Source organism: Aspergillus terreus, genomic scaffold (assembly GCF_000149615.1).
Source record: "Aspergillus terreus NIH2624 scaffold_4 genomic scaffold, whole genome shotgun sequence".
In the NCBI taxonomy this organism is placed as follows: Eukaryota; Fungi; Ascomycota; class Eurotiomycetes; order Eurotiales; family Aspergillaceae; genus Aspergillus; species Aspergillus terreus.
The window spans coordinates 1,751,328-1,770,552 of NT_165927.1; the positions used below are offsets into that span (position 1 = coordinate 1,751,328).

At 52.6% G+C, this 19,225-nt stretch overlaps 7 protein-coding genes and 1 non-coding gene across 8 annotated transcripts; 4 read left to right on the plus strand and 4 right to left on the minus strand.

Annotated features, from left to right (window-relative positions):
- Positions 1-2: 2 nt before the first annotated feature.
- On the plus strand, positions 3-1,890 carry ATEG_03415 (uncharacterized protein; the record flags this gene model as incomplete). Its single annotated transcript, XM_001212593.1, has 4 exons — positions 3-108; positions 182-596; positions 640-990; positions 1,044-1,890. The coding sequence occupies 4 exons, from the start codon at positions 3-5 to the stop codon at positions 1,888-1,890; spliced, it is 1,719 nt and encodes a 572-aa protein (XP_001212593.1).
- A 599-nt stretch (positions 1,891-2,489) lies between these two features.
- Positions 2,490-4,129, minus strand: ATEG_03416 (fungal specific transcription factor domain-containing protein; the record flags this gene model as incomplete). The annotated part of the gene is made up of 4 exons (XM_001212594.1): positions 2,490-2,508; positions 2,712-3,116; positions 3,175-4,050; positions 4,110-4,129. 4 exons carry the CDS (start codon positions 4,127-4,129, stop codon positions 2,490-2,492), a joined length of 1,320 nt encoding a protein of 439 aa, XP_001212594.1.
- A 533-nt stretch (positions 4,130-4,662) lies between these two features.
- On the plus strand, positions 4,663-4,733 carry ATEG_10464. Its single transcript has one exon. It is a non-coding gene; the product is annotated as a tRNA-Gly (tRNA).
- Positions 4,734-4,982: 249 nt separating this feature from the next.
- Positions 4,983-6,302, minus strand: ATEG_03417 (F-box protein; the record flags this gene model as incomplete). The annotated part of the gene is made up of 2 exons (XM_001212595.1): positions 4,983-6,067; positions 6,143-6,302. The coding sequence occupies 2 exons, from the start codon at positions 6,300-6,302 to the stop codon at positions 4,983-4,985; spliced, it is 1,245 nt and encodes a 414-aa protein (XP_001212595.1).
- A 575-nt stretch (positions 6,303-6,877) lies between these two features.
- ATEG_03418 (uncharacterized protein) lies at positions 6,878-10,839 on the minus strand (the record flags this gene model as incomplete). Its single annotated transcript, XM_001212596.1, has 4 exons — positions 6,878-7,816; positions 7,875-10,460; positions 10,515-10,605; positions 10,661-10,839. 4 exons carry the CDS (start codon positions 10,837-10,839, stop codon positions 6,878-6,880), a joined length of 3,795 nt encoding a protein of 1,264 aa, XP_001212596.1.
- A 1,261-nt stretch (positions 10,840-12,100) lies between these two features.
- On the plus strand, positions 12,101-13,514 carry ATEG_03419 (uncharacterized protein; the record flags this gene model as incomplete). Its single annotated transcript, XM_001212597.1, has 7 exons — positions 12,101-12,143; positions 12,306-12,329; positions 12,388-12,504; positions 12,561-12,592; positions 12,642-12,759; positions 12,819-13,015; positions 13,071-13,514. The coding sequence occupies 7 exons, from the start codon at positions 12,101-12,103 to the stop codon at positions 13,512-13,514; spliced, it is 975 nt and encodes a 324-aa protein (XP_001212597.1).
- A 1,130-nt stretch (positions 13,515-14,644) lies between these two features.
- On the minus strand, positions 14,645-14,998 carry ATEG_03420 (uncharacterized protein; the record flags this gene model as incomplete). The annotated part of the gene is made up of 1 exon (XM_001212598.1): positions 14,645-14,998. One exon carries the CDS (start codon positions 14,996-14,998, stop codon positions 14,645-14,647), a length of 354 nt encoding a protein of 117 aa, XP_001212598.1.
- A 2,336-nt stretch (positions 14,999-17,334) lies between these two features.
- On the plus strand, positions 17,335-19,203 carry ATEG_03421 (putative APSES transcription factor Xbp1; the record flags this gene model as incomplete). The annotated part of the gene is made up of 5 exons (XM_001212599.1): positions 17,335-17,674; positions 17,734-17,849; positions 17,907-17,991; positions 18,034-18,995; positions 19,177-19,203. The coding sequence occupies 5 exons, from the start codon at positions 17,335-17,337 to the stop codon at positions 19,201-19,203; spliced, it is 1,530 nt and encodes a 509-aa protein (XP_001212599.1).
- Between the last annotated feature and the right edge of the window lie 22 nt (positions 19,204-19,225).

Genomic DNA, 19,225 nt, shown 5'->3' on the forward strand with positions numbered 1-19,225 from the left:
AAATGGCCACAGAGTTCAAGACAGACGTTCTTGTTGTGGGTGGTGGTCCAGTAGGCTTGCTCATAGCCTACGGTCTTGCAAGACAAGGAGTTGACTCCATCGTCGTGGGTGAGTAGTGCATGACTATCATGCTTCCCTTCTTCTATGGCACCTTGATTAATTTTTGCTAAAACCAACTCAGAGAAGCATAACAAGGAGCAACAAGCTATGTATGGTCGGGCTACGACCCTCTATCCACGGACACTAGAGATGCTTGATCAGCTGGAGCTTCTCGACGAGATGAATCAGATCGGCTTTGTTGCCCGCAACAGTGTGACCTACAAAGATGGCAAGCAGGTCACTTCGCGTGGCTGGCATGTTATGTATGAGCGCATGCACGGCACCTTTCTAGATTACTGCTTGAACATCCGGCAGAAGTTCAGCGAGTCTGTGTTCCGTGATGCGTACTCGAAAATCGGGGGCAAGCTCTTCATTGGTTGGATGCTTGAGGACTTCACAGTCGACAATTCGATGGAGGGAGACTTTAAGGTCACTTCACGTCTTACTCGGGTTAATTCCGGTGAGGCTGTGACTGTAAAGAGGTACTATGCGCTTCGGTGATTTTTTTGGGCCAATTTTCATGCTAACAGTCTGTGGCAGTAAATACATCGTAGGAGCAGATGGTGGCAGCTCCTCGGTCAGACGACTTGCTGGAATTCCTTTTGAAGGTGACCACACCAATTTCAAATGGGTTCGCATCGACGGCTACTTCAAGACAAACATGCCTAACGCAGACATTGGATATGCCTCTATCGAGTCCAAGACCCATGGAAATGTTCTGTGGGTTCAATTGGACCACGGAGCCAAACGCATTGGCTTCGCAATGACCGAGGAGATGCTTGCCAAGTATGGTAACAACCTTACCGAAGACCAGGCTGTAGCAGAAGCCATCAAGTCTATGGAGCCGTTCAGCTTGGAAATTGAAAAGGTCGAATGGTGGACTCTGTACAGGTATTTTGAAAGTCTTAAGCTATAAAGAGATTCAACAGCTGACAGTCTTCTAGCATCAACCAAAGGGTGGCCGATGCTTTCTTCGTCAATGACAGAGTCTTGCTAGCGGGCGATGCATGCCACACTCATTCTTCCGGCGCTGCCCAGGGAATGAACACTGGTACGCACGATGCTGTCAATCTTGCTTGGAAACTAGGCGGTGTCGTCAAAGGCTGGTATGGATCCGAAATCCTTCAAACCTACGAAGACGAACGTCGTCCGGCTGCGCAACATCTCATTGAGCTTGACAAGGACTTCTCGGCCACAATCTCAGGCAGGGTGCCGGAAAAATACAAAGGCTCCCTGCTCGATGCCAATGAGCTGTTCACGAAGCTGTTCGATGAGTCCAACTTGTTCAACATTGGCCTCGGGATTAGCTATGGTGAAAATGCTATCAACAAAACCCCTTCAACGGGTATGATCTCAGCCGGCCGAAGAGGACCGGATGCTCTGATCATGGCTCCGGGATCTCGTGTCCCTGTGCGATTATATCAAGTGACGAAGAACACTGGACAGTGGTGCATCATTGTCTTTGCGGGCAGGCCTGACGTTACCAGGGAGGTGATGTCAAAATCGGTGCCAATGCTGGAGGCACTTCAGTCAACACTTCCGAAGGATATGGTCAGGTTCATCACCTTGGCTGCAGGAAGTGTTGATGATGGAGACAGCGCCTTTGGAAACCCACGAATTGGAAACATTTACTATGACCAGGATCGTTCTGCTCATGAAAGATACTCCATTGCTACTTCCAAGGGTGCGGTAGTTGTCCTCCGGCCAGACGGCACTCTAGGCTATGCGACATCTCTTGATGATATGGATGGAGTCAAGGATTTCTTTGCGGGTTTTGTTTTGTCTGCTTGAAAGTACATCACTCTGAGAGCATTTGGATGAGTGAATTTCTTCTCATAGCACCAGATATTCAGTTATCATTAGAATTGAAGTTCAAACCAATATGGATCCAAAAATGTGTCGTCATCGAATCTTAGATCTCCGAAGAATTCTTCCGAGAATGGCATTTCTGCACTCGTTTCTGGCAACACAGTCGGATTTTCGAGCTCATTCTGAAGTGAGCTTGGCGGCCGACTAGTGGCATTAGACTGATCACCAAGGTTGTCTGCTCATTAAGTATTAGCTAATCGCTGTAGAAGATGAACATCAAGGACTTACCAGATACAGCGGCGAGGCATTTTGACCTAATCAAAAGAAGGCTTTGAGCACATCGCTCTGCTGCAACGTTATACAGCTTGAGATAGTCAAAACAACTGTAACATTTCTCCCAAGATTTCACCAAAGACTCCTTTGTGACGACCATAATGATCGATGGTGAAAGCTCAGCCAGGAGAATAATCGATGCTGCCGTAAATATGTCTTTCGTAAAGGTACAATTAGTGTTTATAAGAACGTCGCAGGGTCCCTTTCTCTTACAGAACAAGTTGTAGAACCATACACTGGCCAAGTCATTATTGCATGTTTGGTGTACTATGGAGGCAAGATCAATGGCTGCCTCAGTACAGTATACCGAGCAATCAAGGCTGTATTTGGCATAAATCCCGCGGGAATCTGGGCTGCTTTCCCTTATCATATGTGACAACATGGACCGGTAAAGCAGAATTTTCAAATAGGAGAAACTGTCATGAGACTCGATCAGTATAATAGCATTCACAATCTGGACTGTAACATACCGTGCTTTGAGAAGAAGCATCTCTCTCAGAAAACCTTCCCCGTTATTTTTATGCGCCTTCAAGTCCCAATCGAGGGGCTTCGGAAGATTCTGTTTGAAAGCCTGCAACTCAGCATCTATCTGAGCGATGCTCTGAATATCAGGACCGTTTCGTGAATTGGTCGGATGACCAGTCGCTTCAACGGCCTCTAAGCCTCCATTGTTGTAAAGTTTGAAGAGAATTGTGCGAAGTATCTCGTGCAGCTTCAAAGTTTCCACGAACCAAGAAATACGCGAGAAAATACCCGGTGGTTGCTCGCAAGTTGCATCGGCCACAGTGAGATAGCAGTCGTCGATGGCCTTTGGCTTGGGTGATAACGGCCTTTGAGAAATCATCGCCGGACGACCCAGCATGGTGCTGGCTGATCTAAAATTGGATATTATTAGGAGGTGTCATAGCTCGAGGAAGACTGAAATATACTTACAAGTCCAGGATGACACACCCATGCCACACTCTCCGTCTTATCTGGATCTCGGCGAATGAGCATCGTTTGTCACCGGCCCCTGAATGAAGACCCAAAGCTTGTGCCGCACGACAAGCCATACCTATGACATGCCAGCAACGATTGGGGGTCGATGAACTTTGTAGGTAGTGTGCCATCAACAAAAGTAGCTGGCAGAGAGCAAGGTCACCATTTTCCAGATAATTGAGATCCAGGGCTGGTTTGCACAGGTGAAAAAATGCCTCAGATGTCACTTCTCGACCAGCCAGTACAACATCGGAAAACTGGCAACCGAGGGCAAAAACGACATTCAAAGCAAAATAGAATGTGGTCGAGCTGACATCTAGAGACCCTAGACCAAGCCCCCGAGCTTTTATTCTGGTTGATGCGGATCCATCCGGTGACCATAGTGATTGATACTCCTCCATGAACGCAGGTTCGTGGACAAATGGGTATAGCGTATGGATTTTGGAAAAATAACAGGAAACAAGATGGTCAGCCAAGGCGCGAGGCGGCAGTGAGCCAATCTCAATGCCAGGAGAGGGCCTTGAGTCCCGTTCCTTGTGACCAAGCCGTCGTGAATGGGGCAGTTCAGAATCACGATTTGATACCGTTGAATCCAGTCTCAGGGTATCCTGAAGCTGTTGTATAAATGCAATCGCTGAAGATTCGCCGAAGTGTTCTTTGGCTGTCGTATAATTCTCTTTGGGGGATTTTGAGACCAAGCCCATGGCAGTAACTCCTACATTATCCTCTTCACCAAGAGCGACAGGGCTGAGGTGATCTGTACTCTCTGGAGCTGCAGGAAGGCCATCAAATGCCGATGGGCGCACACCCTGACTGGGCTTCACTCGCGACCTTGGAATTCGTCAGTGAACATAATATAGAATTTAATTATCTAGTTCAACATACCTCACCCTTCTTCGGGGAAGGCCATCATTGTAACTACATTCTTCTCGTCGACGCTGACAAGTGCCACAAAGTGGACGAACACCATCACAACGAATCCTTGATTTTCGACAGGTATTACATGCCTGATTGACCCTTCGTTGCGCAAACCTTGACCGGGGAACCATAATACCTGAATTAGAAGTCATTCCGGGTGAGTTTATTGCCAATGAAAGCTGATGTGGAACGCAGAGTCAAGATGTTTACTCCGTAGATCAGATACTCCGCCATTCCCGGTCTCTATGCGGAGACACCCAGGTCACGTGTCAGTACTATGAGACGGAAATACTGCTTATTAAATCATACTGCGCACCAATCGGATCTCAACAAGTCTGGCAACCGCGTTAAATACACGTTTTGTTGTGTAATGAGTAGAGGCTAACGCTTGCCGGATGGCAGAAGGTAGATGGATATATTGCATTCGGTTGGTATCCTGTAGATCATGTAGACGGGTTTAGCGTTAAGTCGGAGAGGATTGTGTTTGCTGATAGTGGCAAAGTAAACCGCTTTCTATCACAAGAAGCATCATTGGTCTAGTGGTAGAATTCATCGTTGCCATCGATGAGGCCCGTGTTCGATTCACGGATGATGCATTCTTTTTGCACCTTTATTTTTAATCATCCAAGTAAGACAATCTTGTATTATGAATTATCTTTTTATTTTGTTTTTGCTTGCTATCGCTAAAGATTGGACCTTGAAAAAGTATTCCGCAGAGCACTCATCATATAGCCTATCCAAGCTCGGTTCGACACCTCAGCATCCGCAGATATATATAGTCCTGCCCCCTACCAGTGAGTGCACTCTATCCTACCAAGCTTGCCAACCTATCAAACGATCAGACATCATGCACACCAAAGCGACGCCTCACCTACCAGACAATGAACAACAAGATAGCGGCTGACCGTCGCGTGCGTGACAACCGTCATCCCCTCATGCTGACCAGCCCAGGTCAACTCACTCCAGGGTTCCGTAGGCTCCGTATTAGCGATGGCGATCCCAGCAATCCCAGAGTCATCATCGTGCGACGCGACATTGATCCACTGCAAGGTCGGCACTCGGAGTCGGACCGGCTCCTGGGCCAGACGATACCCCACGTAGGTGGTAGGCTGGTCCGGCGACGAGATCGCCAGGCCAGCCACATACGTGCGCTCGCCGACGTCATCCCCGCTGACCCAGACGGCGACCTCTACATCGTGCTGCGGGAGCATAACCGATTCCCGGGAGAGAGTGTTGCGACATTTATATGGACAGTTGGCCGACGCGTCGCACTTCCCGGCCATGAAGTCCCGCAGGGACGGCAGGTGGCCGGGAGCTGACAGCGTTCTCTCTCTCAGCCATGTGTTGTTCTGCCACCGCTTCATCTGGCCGTACGCCGCTCTCTGCAGATGTTCGACATGGCACGGGCGGTATCGGTAGAGCGCGCGCCAGTCGATTGGGCCCCGTGTGCTGATGCCCTGTTGCCGGAAGATGAGGTCGACGCCGGGCCGCTCATCTGTCTGGAAGAACCGGCTTTTCCAGAAATTCTGGTCCTCGAAGAGACAGGCCATATTACGGGACGCCAGTCGGAGGGCGAAGAAGTCGGTCGTGGACAGGTAGCGTGCGATCTCCCCGCGTATCTCGACGGGTAGCCGGCTGAAGATGTCTGGACATCCGGAAGAGTCGGGCGGAGGAAACTGGGTGTACGAAAGACGCAGAATGCGCGTGCATCGTCCTTTGCATCTTCCCTGATGTTTGAGCTCGAGTATATATCGTAGTGCGAGGAGTTTGAGATGGGTCGTCTGAACCCAGCTGGATTCCGCACGGTTAGGACACTGGCTGCGAAGTTTCCAGATCCGCCGCATCGAGGGCCTTGGTGGCGATGAAGTGAGCAGAAGTATCCCATCAACGGAGAACGGGAATCGGCGTGGAGTATAATCGTCATGTATACCTGGGCTTGTCAGCACCCGGCCGATGTGTTAGGGGGCAGCATAGGCACCTGCGGTCGTCTTGGGCGATTCCATACAAGCCGCATAGAGCCGTTTAAGATCAGGTCCTGCAGGGCCAAAAAAGCCACAAAGCTCATCCCAACAAACCGCATGGAAAATAAAGGCTTCCTGAATGTCCGCATAAAGTCCATCGTACCCGGACTCGGGATTACTCTTGTGCCCAATAGGAAGCGACATCTTGGGGTAACCAGCCAAGTCGAACAGCACGTTGCTGGAGCGCATTAGTTTGATCTTCTCGCCTGCTTGGTATACTGGCAATGGAATGTCAGATGCGAAGGAGATTAGTCTGGTCTTCTTGACCCACATATTCGATACTTTGACTGCCATTTTGCTGGCTTCACGCGGGCTATCTTATACCCGCAGGATACGCAGTGGGTAAAAAGCTTTGCGGCCATCATGCGTAGGGATGGGAGTTAAAGGAAATCGAGCATGATTGAGGAGTTCTCCAGCTCATCGACATGCCTGTGTCGCTTGTTATGACACGACTTCTCCGTCATTTTGATGTATGGACCGGGAGATCGATCTTATGCCGTACCAGACAGGGAATATCAGTGAAGTGTCAAATCTCAAGCACATAATCAATGCATTCATGCAATTCTCCCGAGGGAATTATCTAGCAAAAGCCAATCTGGTAATAAAACGCCTGTCCAGTCATGCCAACTCCAAATTGCTGCAGAAGTCTGCTGCCCTACCAAAACAAACCAACTCTCTAACTCAGATAAACAGAATGCATGTGATCGAATGTCGTATGATTAATTTCCAAACGTCCAGCCCCCGTTAAGCCGCAGCCGTTGCCGCTCAGCAAGGTCCCTGCGGATCTCGTCCTGAGTGAGCCCGTCGGGACCGGACCAGTTCGCACTGCTGGTACGCTCGCGGAATTTCTTGATCTTCTTGTCGGACTTGAAAGTCTCCTCCAGTGAGAATGGCGCAATAGGTCCAAAGATCGAGTCGACCTCCATGCCTTCTTGCTGTCTCAGAAGAGTCTCCAGCTCCTTGGGTTGGGCCCACTTGGGCACAGGAAGCATCTCTGCATCGGAATCTTCGTCTTCACTGTCGGTGGCAATCTCCGGGAGGTTGATGTTCTCGCCGTTGGGATAGTTCGGGGAAGGCTTCGGCGCCTTTTGCGAGGAACTGGCACCAGGAGTCTTATGAGATGTGGCTTGAGGATTGGCATTGGCCGGTTCGGCAAAGGGGATTTTGCCGCTAGCATATTTGGACATGTCCATCGGATGTCCAGGCCTTTGCGGTTGAGCAGCCTTGAAGATGGAGGATCCAGTCTGGTGTGCAGAGGACTGAGGAAGGCCATACATGGATTGTTTCGTGGGCTCCTGGCACGACGTTAGCTTTGGTAGAAGACGATTCCGAGATACGCTCGTTACCTTGCGGATAATATTCGACTCCTTCCTGATATTCGATTGGCGAATCGGCGGCGCCATCGTGGGCCGCGTAACAGGATTCTGTCCGTCCTCGGTCCTCCTGCGCTTGGTCTCGCCGGATGGTTGCATGGTACCGGGTTTCGCCGTCGCAGGACGACGGTTTGCCTCCTCCTCCGCACCCCTCTTTGGTGGTTTCGCGGGGTTGGGTTGGGGAGGGTTGATTGACCGACCGAATGGTTGGACAGAGCCGATTCGGGAAGCTGGCCTGGGCAACTCTCGGGTGCTTTGCGATGGTTTCTCTTGGGGGAGGGAGCCCTTGAAGGAGAGTTAGCACATTGCACAAATAATGAAACACGACCAGCAGTCTACATACCACATCGACTGGCTGCTGGCTCCCCTGCCTCTCGAGCCTACGGGCGTTCTCCAGTCTCCGCTTCTCGATGGCTTGCATCTGCGCGGCTTTCTTCGGATCTTCGGGAGTTGGGCGTGTCCATCGGTCCGTTTCTGCTCGACTACGCGCCTCCTGACGCCGAGCCTCGTCGGCAGCTCGCTTTCGCTCCAATTCGCGCTTCTGTTCCTCTTTTCGTCGCGCTTCACGCTCCTCCTGCTCCCGCTTACGCTCACTAGCGAGCTGGGCTTTCTTCTGTGATTGACTAGAGACGGAGCTCTTGAAGCTGCTATTGGAGGCCGATGTATGCAGGGAGGTGTTGCTAGCCTTCTTTTTAATTGATGGCTGTTTCGTGGCAGAGGCCGGCGTCGGTGCTGTGGCACTGGTCTCTGTGACGCTGGAGACAGCGGACGAAGCGAGTGGAATCTGACGGGAAAGGGCACTGCCAACACGAATGGAAACAGGCTGAGGCTGAGGCTTCGGTTTCTGTAGAGCTTCACGGGCAGGCTTGAGGGGACGACGATCATTCTGCCTGAGTGACTGTTGTTGGGATACCGATTGTGCGCGAGTCCTAGAGGGAGCCTCGATGGTACGCTCGGGCTCCTTCGAATATTTCTGTGGAGGCACCTTCTGTGGGCTTGACGGGCGGATTTGATCACCGCGGTCTTCATATTCCTTGGATGACTTCTCTTGGGAAATGGCTCTTTCCTTCTCTTGCTGACGAATCCTTTCCGCTTCTTCTTCTTCTTCCCGCTGGCGCTCTTCGCGCTCCCTTTGTTTGCGCTTCTCTTCCTTCTCGGTGGAGCTACGAGTCCTGCGACCTTCTTGTCTGACAGGACTCTCCGGCTGGGGAGGCGCCGCCTTCTTTGATTCCTTCAGGCTCGAAACGTCAGTGTTCATATGACGCAATCGTGGCTCGTCTGGTGAAGAAGCCTCGAAGCGAGCCGCTGCCGAAGTATCGCCACTGTTGCTGAACAGACCCTTGGCCGACTTCACGATCGATTGCAACCTTGACTTCGATGCACTGAGCGGTGCATCATGATGCCGAGGAGAGCCCACCGGCGTCGTTGACGCATAAGGGTCTATATTTGGCACGGACTGGGTCTTGTAGTGGCCAGGGCGGTATGGGGAAGAGATGGGGGTCGAGGATTTGCCGCGCAGGGTTTCTAGTGCGTGTCTTGAGCTGGGTCTCACAGACTCTTCGCGGTCTATCTTCTGATCGCGATTTAGAGAGATCTCTCTATCATTGTGAGTTTCGGATCCAGCTCGCTTCTCCTTGTCTGCTTGACTCTTGAAGGTATTGACACGATAAGGCGAGTCCAGGGGTTTGATCCAATCATCATTCTCCGCAGACTTGGAAGGCTCAGGACCTGGCGTCTCGCGAGACTTTCGGCTCAATGAATCCCTTTTGGCATCGGATTTAGCAGTAGGGAGTTCAGGGTACGCCACTTGAGATGAGAGACCCGAAACCGATGGAATTGATTTCGTTGGCCGCGACGGCTGTAGCTTGCCAAGCATGCTGATCTTCTCATGCAGCCTCTGAGTCGAAGATTTGTTGTGGAGCTTGCTGGCGTCGGGTTCTTCAGGCTGTTCCTTGTTTTCGTCAACGTCCATCTTATCGGCCTGGGCTGCACTTTCGTCAAAGGCCACCTGGGTTGCACGATGCCCCCCCGTCTGTCTCCCTAGATAGCCCGACATTCCAGTGTTGTTGTTAATTTTTGCAAGATCGACATGACTCGTGCGGGAGATTCTGGTACCGCCCAAACTCTTTTTCGTCAGGGGTTCACGTGCAGGAAGAGAGGCGAATGTGAGACTACTTTTGCGAATCGGGGGCCGTTCGGGGGTAGACCCGTCGGAAGGTGAGCCAATATCGTCGATATTGTCCAGGGCCATCTCATCAGTTTCCTCATTCTTTCCCCTGTTGGGTTCAGAAGCCTGGGGAATGGACGGCTTCACTGGTGACGGAACTGCCTCTTCGGACAGGTGCTGATCCCCTTGTGGTTCGGGGGCCGCTCCTTCCGGTTCTTCTTTGTGCTTCGGTCCAGACTGCTTCATAGTTTTCTTCAGACTGGTGTGAGGCGGTGGAGGGTGTACCTCAACTGCTTGCTTCGGAGTTGTGTCTACCTGCATGGGTTCCATGGTCTCTCCACGTTGGCGGACCTCCTCCTGGGCCGAATGGAAGGAGGCACTGGTTGTTCGACGATCAACGGAGGAAGGTGGCTCCGGATCACCCGCAGTAAAAGGGTCCTCGTTGAATGGCTGAGTTGACGGTTGCGAGTCGGGTTGCACCTGCGTTAGGACCATGTCGTCATCGTCGTCCTCATCGGCATCACCTTCCGGCATGCCATGATAGCCAGAATCAGTATTGTATTGCGGGAAGGAATTGAGGTTCTGTGTCAGATCGGGGTAGTGAGGCTGAGAGCTGGGTTCGGTGGCATTCTTAGCCTTGGTAGGGGTGGGAATGGCGGTAGTCGTGGCAGCTGATTTCGCAGGCGATCGCTGAACTGCTGGGCTAGCTGCGATCTTGCTCTCAAATTTCTTGTGCGAGGCCGAAAAGATCTCACTCAAGGGCTAGGGAGGGAGATTAGTCAAGGACAACGCTGGGGGTCGAGGGCAGGCACGTACCACTCGAGCCTCATTTGGATCTCGCTTTCGGGCTGTACGGGGCGTTTTGCCCCTCATCTTGCCGGGCGTCTTGAAAGCTTCGGTGAAATTGCTATGCGGGTGTCAGCATGGGCGATCATGTAGGGGATATGTCGGTCGCGACGGACAATTGATTGTTGGAGAAGATCTCGGCCATGTGCTCATTCAGCCAATCCATCTCATGGCGCACCGGATATTCCACTTCTTCCATCTCTTGGTTCACCAGCTGCTGAAAATTCTCCTTCTCTGTTGCGATCCATGCTGCAGAGCCGACGGGCTTCCGCACCCTCGCGCCGGTAGCAGCCATGGCGATGTAAACAAACGCGGTTCTCCGGGGTGAAGGGTCGGGGAGAGGCGGGATCAGTCAAAAGAAAGGAAGGGCGAGTTGGCCCGTTATAAAAAGCCGAGTAGGAATAGACTCGACATCGAAATGGGCGGTGATGGTGGGGTGGAAATGGGGATGTCGATGGTGGGTGGAGGGTCTATCGAGAAGCATCAAAACATCGGAAACGCGTGAGTCCCGCCTGGTCACGTGATGCGATACGGCATCCCGGGGTTGTTGCCTCAGGGGTAAGGCAACGATCGACGTGTTGTTTGGAATCTTCCCAAACGATCACCCGTTTTCTATCCGACGCCCATCCCCAGCGTATATAGCGACAGAGTCTTCAAAAAGCGGATTGTTAGGACTACGGCTTCTTGCTAATACAACCAACAAGCTTCGTACTCCACTCTCGGGCCCAGGTCATACAATTCGTCCCATCTCTCTGAACATGATGTCATCGTGGGAGCTCAGGTGTTTTCGGTCCTGTCGGACGGTGCACTAGGCATCCTTATCTACGCCAGATCACAGACGGAAGAAACTCATGGCGACCACGACTGCCGTGAGTGACTTCGAAAGGCCCTCCCTGAGACCTGTGCGTCGGAAAGGGTTGGTTGAGAAGTGGGGAGCATGGAAGAACATGGTAGAAGCCGAGTAGGACGCTGTGATTATCTCCCTTGCATGTGAGATGGCGCATATGTGGTGAGAATGCGGTTGATAGCCCGTTGCAGGTCGTTGAGCCACCGGTGTCTGTTTTCTCGACGTTGTATCTAGCTGTTGGGAGAGGTTCGTGTACAGTATATCGGGTGATGGCCGCTTTCACATGCCGGTGTCAACGCTGTCGGGGCTCTGGGACTACAGGTCCTGGAGAGCGGACAGGGAAAGAAGAGAACAGCCGCAGATAATAAGGAATAGTTCTTCTGAGCAGTGGGCGAGAAATATCGGGACGGGGAGAGCTCAGTGCGGAATGGTTCCAGAGAAAGAAGAAGCTGTCGTGTGCTGCGGGAAAAAAAGAGTTGCTCGCTTGTCAATTGCATCACCCTGTTTTTGGCCGACCTTCTCCTATCTTCTTCTGCTCTCCCCTCAACCCTCTTCACTTTCCCACGGACTTCTCTCTTCTTTCTTTCTTTCTTTCATTCCCTTTATTTCTTCTTCCCCTCGAGATCGGGCTCACCTTTAAATTTCTTCTTCTTCCTTTAATACCTTCCGAATTCCCGACCGATCCCTAAGGTTCCGCACACATTCCGTCATGGCATCCGGTGACGTGAGCTACCCTGATCCCAATGGTTCCAGTAAGGTATGGAGTCACCACCCCCGATATACATCAATTTATTGCATTGTGGGATTGTGCTCTACCAATTCCGTACCGAATGATCAAAACTAATCGAGTCTGACCCATGTGTAGTCGTGAGCTCTCCAAATGCACGTTACACAAGCTGACTCGACTGATTCAGGCATCAAAGATGCTGTGACTCAAGGTAAGAGCGGAACACGACTGGGAGAATCCAAAGGATGATCTAACAGCCATGTGTACAGGCCCTGTCGTCGATCATATCAAATCCGAGGCATCCCGTGCCGGTAACGAGCTGCGCGATCTCCGTGCCTCGTCTTCTTCGCCATCCTCCACCACTGCGACCGGACAGCCTCTGACTTGTATGTGTTGGGATTATAGGCTGTCGAAAATTCATGGAGATACTAACCAGACTCAGACTACCATTCCCTCCTCTATAATCTTCTGAGTGTGAGTGCAACATTCGACTACAACCTTCCATAGTCTAACCATCGTTTAGTGGGAACAACCTCGTGCCACCGCCATTTCCTATGCGACCGTCGTGACCTTTATCTTCGCCGCCCGGTATCTTCCTCTGCTGCGCTGGTTCTTCAAGTTCCTTTACGTGACTCTGGGTTGTGAGTGGTGATACCCCGCGTTGGACCAGGGTCCAGGTATGCGTGCTGACCGGGACTAGTCACTGCTGCGGCCGAGCTTGGTGGTAGGCTCGTATTCTCGCAAGGCCTAGCCAGCTCGTTCCGTCCCCGTAAATACTACACCATTCCGAAGGATACTCTGGAGGGGGTTCTGGCCGACTTGGAGCAGCTCTTCGACTTCCTCCTCCTTGAGTTCCAGCGCATTCTGTTTGCCGAGAACATTGTCCACACTGTTGCTGTACGTGCTTGCTCCGATTTTGCGAACGGAATCTCTGACCAATCGTGGTGCACAGGCGTTCATCTCCGCGTTCTCCGCCTACTGGTTGATCAAATGGCTCCCACTGTGGGGATTGTCCCTGATTGCTGTCAACATTGCCTACTTCGGTCCCCTTGTGTATATGAACAACCAGGAAGTCATTGATGCCCATATCGCGAACGCCCAGGAGGTCATCAACACCCAGGCCAGCCAGCTGAAGGGTCTTGCCGAGGAGCAGACTTCTCATGCGACAGGTCTCATGAAACAGTATGTGGACGACTATAGCGCCAAGGCTCAGGAGTACATTACCCCCCGTCGATCTGCGTCACCGGGGATGACCAAGGCCGCCAGCCCCGTGGTCAAGCAGGAGCCTACACCCGAGACGGCCGTCAAGGCGTCCGATTTCCCGGAAGCCCCTAAGCAGGAGCCCGTCGCCGAGGCCGGCGAGGCCGTCCCTACTCGTGAACCCCTTTTGGCCTAACGGCGGTTCTGCCGTTCTTTCTGGCTTGGTGTGTTCTGTGTTCCATGTATGGGTTGGACGATCGTGGTGGCGAGACTGAGTCCGCTGCGCAAGGTTGCAATCTTCCTAGCATGGTATGTAGGACAATTGCGCTGGAAAGGGAGAGGACCCTGCCCGGTATGGGTCGGTCTGTGTGTACAATGACGAGATGGTGGTAATGTCTCTTTGGAAGGGATTCAGTTATTTCCGTCTCCTTTTCTCTTCCCCTATCTTCTTTTATTCCATCGAAGGTTTCGTGTCCGGAGCTCTTTTGAGGCGTCCGTGTTCTATTTTAGTATGATTTTGACTCCGACGTTGTACCTCGTGCATATAAAAATGTGACTGATTGTCTGATAACCTCGATGCATGCCGCATAGATCGAGAGCATGATTTCCCAAAGGCAAGATGCAAAGAAATGACTGGAATCAAGAACAATCTTGGAAACACAAAAGGGATTGAGCTCTCGACCGCGGCGCAGGATTCTTTCCCAGGAAATTGCATGCGTTGTGCGAGTCATGGTTGCATGACCGTGTACCTTGTGCAAGGCGGGCAAACTGGTCGACTCCTAATCACCTATGAATTACGCTATTACGGAAGAATTGCGCGATGCCATCGCAGTCAAACCGCAGGGCATGCGTTGCTTATACAGCCTCCCTCTTGTCGCAGGTTTCTACATCGATAGACAGATATAGACCGACGGGGCAAATCCAACCCCCCGGAAACATGAACCCATCGACGACGACAGCCTACCCAGATCTGAACACAACAGACGCATAAAATTCCTCCATCTTCTTACCCCAGATCGGACCATGTTGCACAGGTGTGTCCCCATGCTGTTTTATGATGCCGTAGCGGACAAGGATGATCCCGACGGCGGACGCCGGGAGCTCGATCCGAGTAACGGGCGTGCAGGAGCGAGGCATTTCCCCAATCGAGGTTGGGCTAATAACCAGGGGCTGGTGAAGATGTTTCTTTTCTTTCTACTTACGGTATCTTTATATCTTGCTAGAGTAGTAGAGAATCTTGCAACCTGATTGGCTCAGGTGCGTTTTGCTGACTAATGATAATTTGCTGTGTTTGCACAAGGATAACAAAGCCCAGTGTCGAATGGCTCAAGACCATCTCTTGAACATCATATCGAGGACCGTCGTCCAAGGCGCCGCAGAATTTCCGATCAGCCTAGGACCTGGCGATAACCCTGTCTGACGGAGAGAGCCTCGGAGGATGGTACCGCATCGGCGGGATTCAGGAACCCTCAAGGGTTGAGGAACATTCGACGCATAATCACCCCTGCAAGCGTACATGCATCCAATTCCCGACTGCTTACTTGGGTTTTCTGTCGACTGCTGGGGATCTCGTCTTCTGCAGCAAGCGATGGCCAGATAGACCGCAGCCCAAGAGAGAGACTTGCGACCCAAGCCCATGTCTCGGAAGTTGGGCTTCTCCGTTTCTAGATTCCCAGGCATCATTTCGAAAGGATTAGCCGTGAAGGAACATCTGTTTGCTGAATGGCACCTACAAACCATCAACGCTACCGAAAATACCATTCCCAACGAATCAGTACCATATTCCTTCCATTGCAGGGTCTCGTTTTCCGGGTCCGCTATGAAGATTACTCTCCGCTCAAAGTAGGCTGCATACCTAAGGAGGTAGGGCGAAAGAGCCAGAGAAACAAAGGACTAAAGGTTCGAAAATGCAATTGCGAACCAGCCCATTGACGAGATGGTATCGTCAAAGAAATCATTCACCAGACCTCAATTCACGAGAACGCCACCGATGAGTGGATTTTCTGCAGAGAAGCCCGCATGGAAGGTTCTTTGATGCTCATAGCCATTTGAATCCGCTCCACACGCGCTCGCCCACGCATATACCAAGCTGACTGGCCGGGCTTCCCTTGTCTCTCTGGGCAGCAGTCCTTATCGGTACTGGGCGACCCCGTTGACGAACGGGTGTCACGCCTGGAGGGAGTTTCAGTCGACTTAAGCCCTCTAATCCGACGTTTCCCACGAAGTCGCCTGACAGGAGAGGGAACCACCCCATCCCTTTGGAGCAAGGATGTAACAGCTCACGGCCTAGACTGTATAGCGTTAACATATTGATGCCGTCATGGAGCACCTTGAGACGGAGATGGACTGACCCTGACACGCCGGATGAGAACCTCTCGATTTGTGTTTCCGATGACCATATTGTGCCCAGTGTTCTTGGCTGGTAAACCCCATGCTGATGTCTTGCAAAACGCTTCGTTCTCTACCAGTAGGAACGGACTCAGTGGGACGCGTTGGTTGGTAACAACAGCAGCCGGCCGTCATACAGGATGAAGGGGGTCATGCAGCTTCCCGATGGTCTCAGACCTCACTGATACCCGTCTCGTCCAGCCAACGCCTTGACATACAGTCGTTCATTGGCTGTCCGAACACGATGGGTCTTTCTTCCGGTTGCCCTGGCGGCTGCTTCTACTGGACGTCTAGTTTACTGGACAAGGATTCACTACTGCCATACCGATAGCAGTTATATCTTCGTCTACGAGCCGTACAGATCAAGAGAGACACCTACAAGCGCCATCAGAAGATGTATTGCAATCCAAGCGGCATGTGAACACCCTTTTGGGTGCCATGGTTGCCCCCTTTTCGGCTGACTCTCGTCAGACCGCCGTCTCCATCTGTTTGCATGGCGATCTGGATCAGGGCAGAAAGGCCAACCTAGGGGACCAGCAATGCAAGAACCTCCACATGGTGGCAAGAGTCCCTGAAACGTGATCTACCACGTCTCGTTCTTGGTCCTGCGTCATCTTCTGGCTAGGGTAGCCGCAGATGGGAAGTGGAGCAGGTGAAGCCTCGAAAAGATAGCTGTAGACATGCGTTACTTTTCGCTGTCCCATTTCAGAAATTAATTATTATTTCTTTTTCCTTTTTGGTATGGGGAAACATCTCGATCCCTACTGTGACCGGCTTTTACCCTCCTAGCGCCGGTCAAGGCTTGTTGCAAAATCTCCCTTGGAGGGAGTACTTGCTAGACTCAAAGGGGTATATGTGGTATGGCAAGATGGACTCGCCCGAGTTGCTCTGGTCCAATCTGATGATACCTCGTGATGCCTCCTTTGTCCAAGTACCGGTGAGAGTTGTCTCATGCCGAGTTGCTTCAACCCATCCAAGACATCTCGTCCAGACTGGTTGTCTAGGTCAGAGTCTAGCAGAAGCTTTGGGGTTCACCGCTGTCTGGTCCAGCAACGTTGGCCTCGAAAGAGAACGCTGCACGTGGATGCTCAACTCAGGCTGAGAAGCAACAAACAGCGAGGGAGCCCGTTCCCATCAGATACCATCACGCCCTCCTCGCGCTGTCCCTCCACCCTGAAAGACTGGGAGCCGAACATCTGCCTGCCTGACAAAGGGAGGTGAGCGATTCTCCTGAATGATTGGAGACCTTTCTTGGCGTTCGTCTGATAATTAAATCCATATTCTTTTCTTTTCTTTTCTTTTCCTATATTTTCTCACGATTGCTCCGAACCAGATGGTGAACTGAGATCCCGTTACTCTAATAACATCTGGTTCCATCTCCTTTTTGTCTCCCTCCATTGTCTCCCTCTTCTTTAACACCTACTAGAATTTCTAGAACCCGTCTCCTTCTCAGTTGTCTTAGCTCCAGAAGAGACACATCCGCTTAGCCACATTCTTTGACACCCGCAAAGCCTGATAAATCACCCCTCGTCTTGGACTCTACGCCGTGGAAGTGCTAGCCTTCCTTGGACACCCAGCTTACACAGTTCTCCCAGAGGGTTCATCCGAGAAGAAAAGACAGTCTAGCCATGGCATCGATAGAGTCATTGTTGAACCCGGTTCCCAGCCAGGTCCAGTACTCTCTGCCCAGCCCGCCACTGACCACCCTGTCCACGGCGGCAGTGGCCGCTCGGTCTCCCCGGCAGAAGAGACAGAAAGTGGCCAAAGACGCCGCTGTCTTCACCGAGGGAAAGCCTCGCGGGAAGGTCCGCTATCCCCCTTGCGAAGAGCGCGATCAGGAGCTGGCCAAGCGCCATCGCGAATTCCAAATCTACCCCATGGGCAACATTGCCGATTACCCCCGCCACATCCCCTACAACAGCGACAAGAAGACCTTCCTGGAGAAGACCGGGCGTGAGAGCTTCGAAGGTAAGCCCATCAGGACCCGCTCCTGATACTAGAAAAGAAGGCCCGCTAAGTCAGTCCAGTATTCCAATACACGTTCAAGATCCCCGGTAACGACAAGGAATGGCTCATCATGTGGGACTACAACATCGGCCTCGTCCGGACAACACCTCTCTTCCGCTCTCAGAACTACTCCAAGGTGAGCCAACGTCTACGTGACCCGTCTCATCGATCCAGCAACGCTAACCATGCCCAGACAACCCCAGCCAAAGTGCTCGACGCAAACCCTGGCCTCCGCGAGATCTCGCACAGCATCACCGGCGGAGCCATCGTAGCCCAAGGTACGCCTTCTCCTTTCCCTTCCTCGCGCAAGTTTCTAACAGATAAACCAGGCTACTGGATCCCCTTCGAAGCCGCCAAAGCCGTAGCAGCAACCTTCTGCTGGCGCATCCGCTACGCGCTGACCCCCATCTTCGGCCTCGACTTCCCGTCGCAGTGCATCCACCCGCAAGACCGCACCCGCCGCTTCGGGCAAATGCTCATCGACCCAGCCATCGTAAAGACAGCCACCGAAACCGCGACCTTCTACCGCCATCTGGCGCTGCAGTCCGCCCCCAACCCGCCGGCCCCAGCCCTGACCCTCCCACCCCCGTCCATCCGCCCACTGACAGGCGCATACGACCGCCCCAGCCCCATAGATGACGAGACGCACCGCCGCCGCGCGCTCATCCCACGGGGATACAGTCACAGCCACAGCCACCGGGCGCAGCACCGGCACCGCGGCAACTACGCCGACAGCGTAGGTGGGTACGGGTCGTCGTCGGAGTTCAGCACAGCGGAGTCGTACTGCGTGTCGCCGAGCAGTCCGTTTCGGAACACGTTTACGCCGGTGAACACACCGCGCAGCTCGGAGGCCGTGTGTTCGCGGGTGTCGTCGCCGCGGCTGGCGCTGCCTGCGGCGGCGAACGTGCGTGTGCCCTCGCCCACGGATGAGGGCAGTGACGAGGAGAGCGGGTCGAGCTCGTCGTCATCGTCGCTGTACTCCGAGGTGGGGAGTAGCGTGGCGACGGATTGTCTGTCGGATTTGGACGATGACGGGGACAATGTGTGTCGCGGTAGCGAGGGCGAGAGAGACGGCGGGTTGCGCGCCACGTCCCAGTTCCGGTCTCAGTCGCGGGAGAACCTCACTGCCGCTGCTAGCAAGAGGAAGCGGACCGTCGAGAAGCGGTCGCACCAAAAACCAAGTGCAGTGGCGTTGTTTGCGCGCGAGGTCAAGGCTGCGCATGCTTTGCTCAGTCTGCACATGCAGGACGCAACTGCTAGTGACGAGGAGATTCTGAGTGTAGTGAGGAACCAGCGGAAGCGACGGAGAGCGTCAGCTTAAGCATCCAGCGGCATCAGGGTTTACATGGCGTTCGCGGGGATGGTCACAGATTGTTTGATGATGCGATGATGATAGAAGGTCGGCGTTCGGGTTGATTGTTTATTAGGCTGGCTTGAGTAATTCAATGCTTTATTATAATTAGATTCTTCCTCGCCGATCTCTAGCGTAGAACAGGTGTGCCCCTTTTCTCA